The sequence below is a fragment of the Sinocyclocheilus rhinocerous genome, unplaced genomic scaffold (assembly GCF_001515625.1).
Source record: "Sinocyclocheilus rhinocerous isolate Xijiao unplaced genomic scaffold, SAMN03320098_v1.1 scaffold42, whole genome shotgun sequence".
Lineage (NCBI taxonomy): Eukaryota > Metazoa > Chordata > Actinopteri > Cypriniformes > Cyprinidae > Sinocyclocheilus > Sinocyclocheilus rhinocerous.
In genome coordinates this window covers 369,026-373,062 of record NW_015627390.1, presented here as the reverse complement: position 1 = coordinate 373,062, position 4,037 = coordinate 369,026, and the positions used below count along the sequence as shown (strand labels likewise).

General features: G+C 40.4%; 1 protein-coding gene across 1 annotated transcript in view; it reads left to right on the top strand.

Annotated features, from left to right (window-relative positions):
* sgsm1b (small G protein signaling modulator 1b) overlaps nt 1–4,037 on the top strand; it is a 35,270-nt gene that overhangs the window by 18,581 nt on the left and 12,652 nt on the right. Inside the window, exons 15-19 of the mRNA XM_016537868.1 lie at nt 858–922; nt 999–1,144; nt 1,721–1,849; nt 3,347–3,517; nt 3,604–3,675. Coding sequence (XP_016393354.1) covers nt 858–922; nt 999–1,144; nt 1,721–1,849; nt 3,347–3,517; nt 3,604–3,675 — 583 coding nt within the window. The remainder of the gene's footprint in view (nt 1–857; nt 923–998; nt 1,145–1,720; nt 1,850–3,346; nt 3,518–3,603; nt 3,676–4,037) is intronic.

Below are 4,037 nucleotides of genomic sequence, written 5' to 3'. Positions count from 1 at the left end.
GCATTTGTCATTTTTATTTAATTTCTTTTATTTTCTTAAATGTGTGTGTGTATATATATAGTATTTATAGAGTTTTAGCTTTTAGTTTTAATTACTTTTTCTTATTTGTAAGTCGCTTTGGATAAAAGCGTCTGCTAAATGAATAAAAGTAAAGTAAAGTAAAAGTATATATATATAAAACAAAAAGTACCGATAAGAATACCGTTAAAGTACCGAATCGATAAGCAGTATCGTAAGAGTAGTAATACCGTTAAAACCTTAACGATACCCATCCCTAGTCGCTCGTATAGTTTTGAATGGGGAAAAATCCAACACTCAATCGCAGAAAGCCCCGACTGGAGAATTTGATGTTTCCCCATTCAAAGAGATAGGAGCTGCACTTGCATGCCCGAGTGGCGTTTCAAAGATGGCCGCCGAGTGGCATGACTTGTCTTAAAGAAACTTTGGTAATACAGACCCTCTCATCTCCCTATAGTAAGACAATCTCTGTTTGTATCCAGTGTAGACAAGATAGCGGGCAGTGATTGTGATTTCTATTTGCTTTTGATTCGACGCGACGCTCGCATTCAGCATGATTAGCGCCCATAGTGGGCCTATGGTGATGTCTTGGTCTGGAGGCGGTGTTTATGCAAAAGACTGGTGCTAGCTGACGTCACCTTGCCCCACTGGATCCAAAACGAGCCGTTTTTGGAGCTTGATTAAATAAATGCTTTGTTTATAATGAGGAGAACATCTTAAGCTATGAAACTGGCAGGATGTTTTAATGGTACAAAGACCTCTTATATGCCAAAAGATCAAGGCAAATTTGATTTCTCATGCCATGACTCCTTTACCGTGTCTGTCTGTGTGTGAAACAGGGCTCCACTGAAGCTGCTCTGCGAGACCATGAAGCACCAGATCATCTCCCGCGCTTTCTACGGCTGTATGTATCACATCAGGCTCATGGTCTGCTGATGCACTCGTGCTCGTTCTCATGACGTGATGTGTGTGTTTTTAAGGGCTGGCGTACTGCCGTCACCTGTCCACCGTCCGCACGCACCTGTCTGCTCTGGTGAACCCCACTATCATTGAGCCCGACATCCCCTATGATGCCAGAAGCGGTCTGTCCGCAGAAGTGTGGAAGACCTTTCTACAGGACAGCACTGTATGTGACATTCACTATCTAGTGCACTTGATCTATAGCCTCTTGATGTTTCATAAATGTCACCCTGGACCACAAAACCAGTCATAAGTGTAAATTTTTTGGAATTGAGATTCATACATCATCTGAAAGCTGAATAAATAATCTTTCCATTGATGGTTTGTTAGGATAGGACTGTTAGGATATTTGGCTGAGATACAACTATTTGAAAATCTGGAATCTGAGGGTGCAAAAAAAAAAAAAAAATTTGAGAAAATCGCCTTTAAAGTTGTCCAAATTAAGTTCTTAGCAATGCATATTACTAATCAAAAATTAAGTTTTTATATATTTATGGTAGGAAATTTACAAAATATCTTCATGGAACATGATCTTTACTTAATAGCCTAATGATTTTTGGCATAAAAGAAAAATCGATCATTTTGACCCATACAATCTATTGTTGGCTATTGCTACAAATATACCCGTGCTACTTATGACTGCTTTTGTGCTCCAGGGTCACATATGTTATCATAAAGCATATTCTGAATCTGAATAAAGCCTGTAATATGGCACTGGCTGTAATATAAGACCGCTGTGCAGGCGTACGAGGAGAAGGAGCTGCTCCGGCTGGTGTATTACGGCGGAGTGGAGCCGACTCTGCGTAAGGAGGTCTGGCCCTTCCTTCTGGGCCACTATCACTTCAGCATGAGCCTCACAGAGCGCAAAGAGGTGAGCAGAAGTCACCGTTTGATCTTTTTAGTGCGCTTCGGGCGCACGTCAGAACAGCGCGTGAATGAAACTTTTAACCGGCAAGGCTTTAAAACACATGCAAATAATGTACTTTTGTGATTGCGAATAAGTGCAGTGTCCCGTGAGAGCAACTCTATCGCCGAGTTAACACTGAAGTGAATGTATGTGGCATTGTACATTATATTGATACGGAGGAGGTGCCAGAACTGCAGCTGATAGAATGTGCGCTGTAGCACGATACTATGATATTTCTTCAAAAGCAAATCGTGGAGACATTTTAATCGTCCACGATCAAAAATCGTCATATCGCACACCCCTATGTTATCATTGGCATACTGTCAGAGTTTCTAATTCTAACGTTTAGTAATATTTCTATTAGTGCTGTCAAATGATTAATCGCGATTAATAATCGCATCCAAAATAAAAGTATTTGTTTGCGTAATATATGTGTGTGTTCTGTGTATATTTATTATGTATATATAAATACACACACATACAGGTGCATCTCAATAAATTAGAATGTCGTGTGCAGCATATTTAAAAGAGGTTTTACCAAGCTCAGTTCTGACAAAAGGTATACAGAGATTGTAAATTGATTGAGAACGCAATGAATGATTTCCAATTAAAGTCCTTTGTATAAAACAACAGAGATACTTTGGCAAATAACCCAAAATTGCCTTATATATCAACAAATGCCAGTGCATTTTTCTCCGTATTCTCATACTGTACACCTACCTGTACAGTATGTTTTGAAAATATTTACATGTCTATATTTATATGAATATAATTTATTAGTTAGTTTAGTTTATTGTCCTTTCGGAAATTCTTTTTGTATCTGTGGCAACTCTTCAGTGATCAACAACAATAATTAACAAATACAAACATCAACAGGTTACAACACATTACAAATAAATACAACCAGCATCAAACAACATCCCTCTCACAACAACAGAATCACTGCCATAGATGTAAAATGACAACTGTAATATCACAAAAATGTATTTAACAGAGCTATACTGGATGATATGAATATCTTTGTGCACGGGCAGTCCGTAATAATGGTACCCTGTAACTTCGACCAGATGGTAATAACTCCTATTCACCACAAAGAGGATGTGATGCATCCCGAAGAATTGCATGGCTTTTCCTCACAGCTTGAAATTCACAGTTTTATCAGACTGTGCTGTTGTTTACCTGCAATCTTACTAGCCATATTAACAATTTTATTTAGTTTGTTCTTATTTACTACAGACATACACACAGCACACACACATATATTATGTAAACAAAAACTTTTATTTTGGATGCGATTAGTCGCGATTAATCGTTTGACAGTACTAATTTCTATTCAAAATCGCGATTCTCTTTTTCTAAACAATAAAATCGTAGCAAAACATTAAATTCTAATTAATCGATAAAATCTGAAAATCGCCCAGCCCTACCGACTGGTAAGCATAACCCTGCCGTTCTGTGCAGATGGACGAGCAGGTTCGAGCCTGTTATGAGCAGACCATGAGCGAGTGGCTGGGATGTGAAGCCATCGTGCGTCAGCGGGAGAAGGAGCAGCACGCCGCCGCTCTGGCCAAATGCGCGTCAGGCGCCAGCGTGGACCACGGCTCGCGCCAGGACTCCACCATCAGCACAGACGTAAGCGCTGGCGCTCGAGTCGCCTGTACTCGTGCGCTGAGGTTTGCATGCAAGTTTACTGACTGACGCTGTGTTTCTCTCTGCAGTCGTCTCAGAGCAGCAGCTCCGAGAAACAGAGTCACGCCAGATCACACAGCGACTCCAACAGCAGCACTCAGGTCAAAACACAACCTACGTCATTGCTCTCGCAGATCTTATTCATGCCTGCTATAATTATTATTGAAAAGAAAAAAATCTCATGTACATAAGTATTCATGACACATTGCCATGACACTCAAAATTGAACTCAGGTGCATTCTGTTTCCACTGATCATCCTGGAGATGTTTCTACAACTCGACTGGAGTCCACCTGTGGTAAATTCAGTTAATTGGACATGATTTGGAAAGGCACACACCTGTCTATATAAGGTCCCACAGTTAACAGTGCATATCAGAGCACAAACCAAGCCATGAAGTCCAAGGAATTGTCTGTAGACCTCCGAGACAGGATTGCGTCAAGGCACAGATCTGGGGAAGAGTT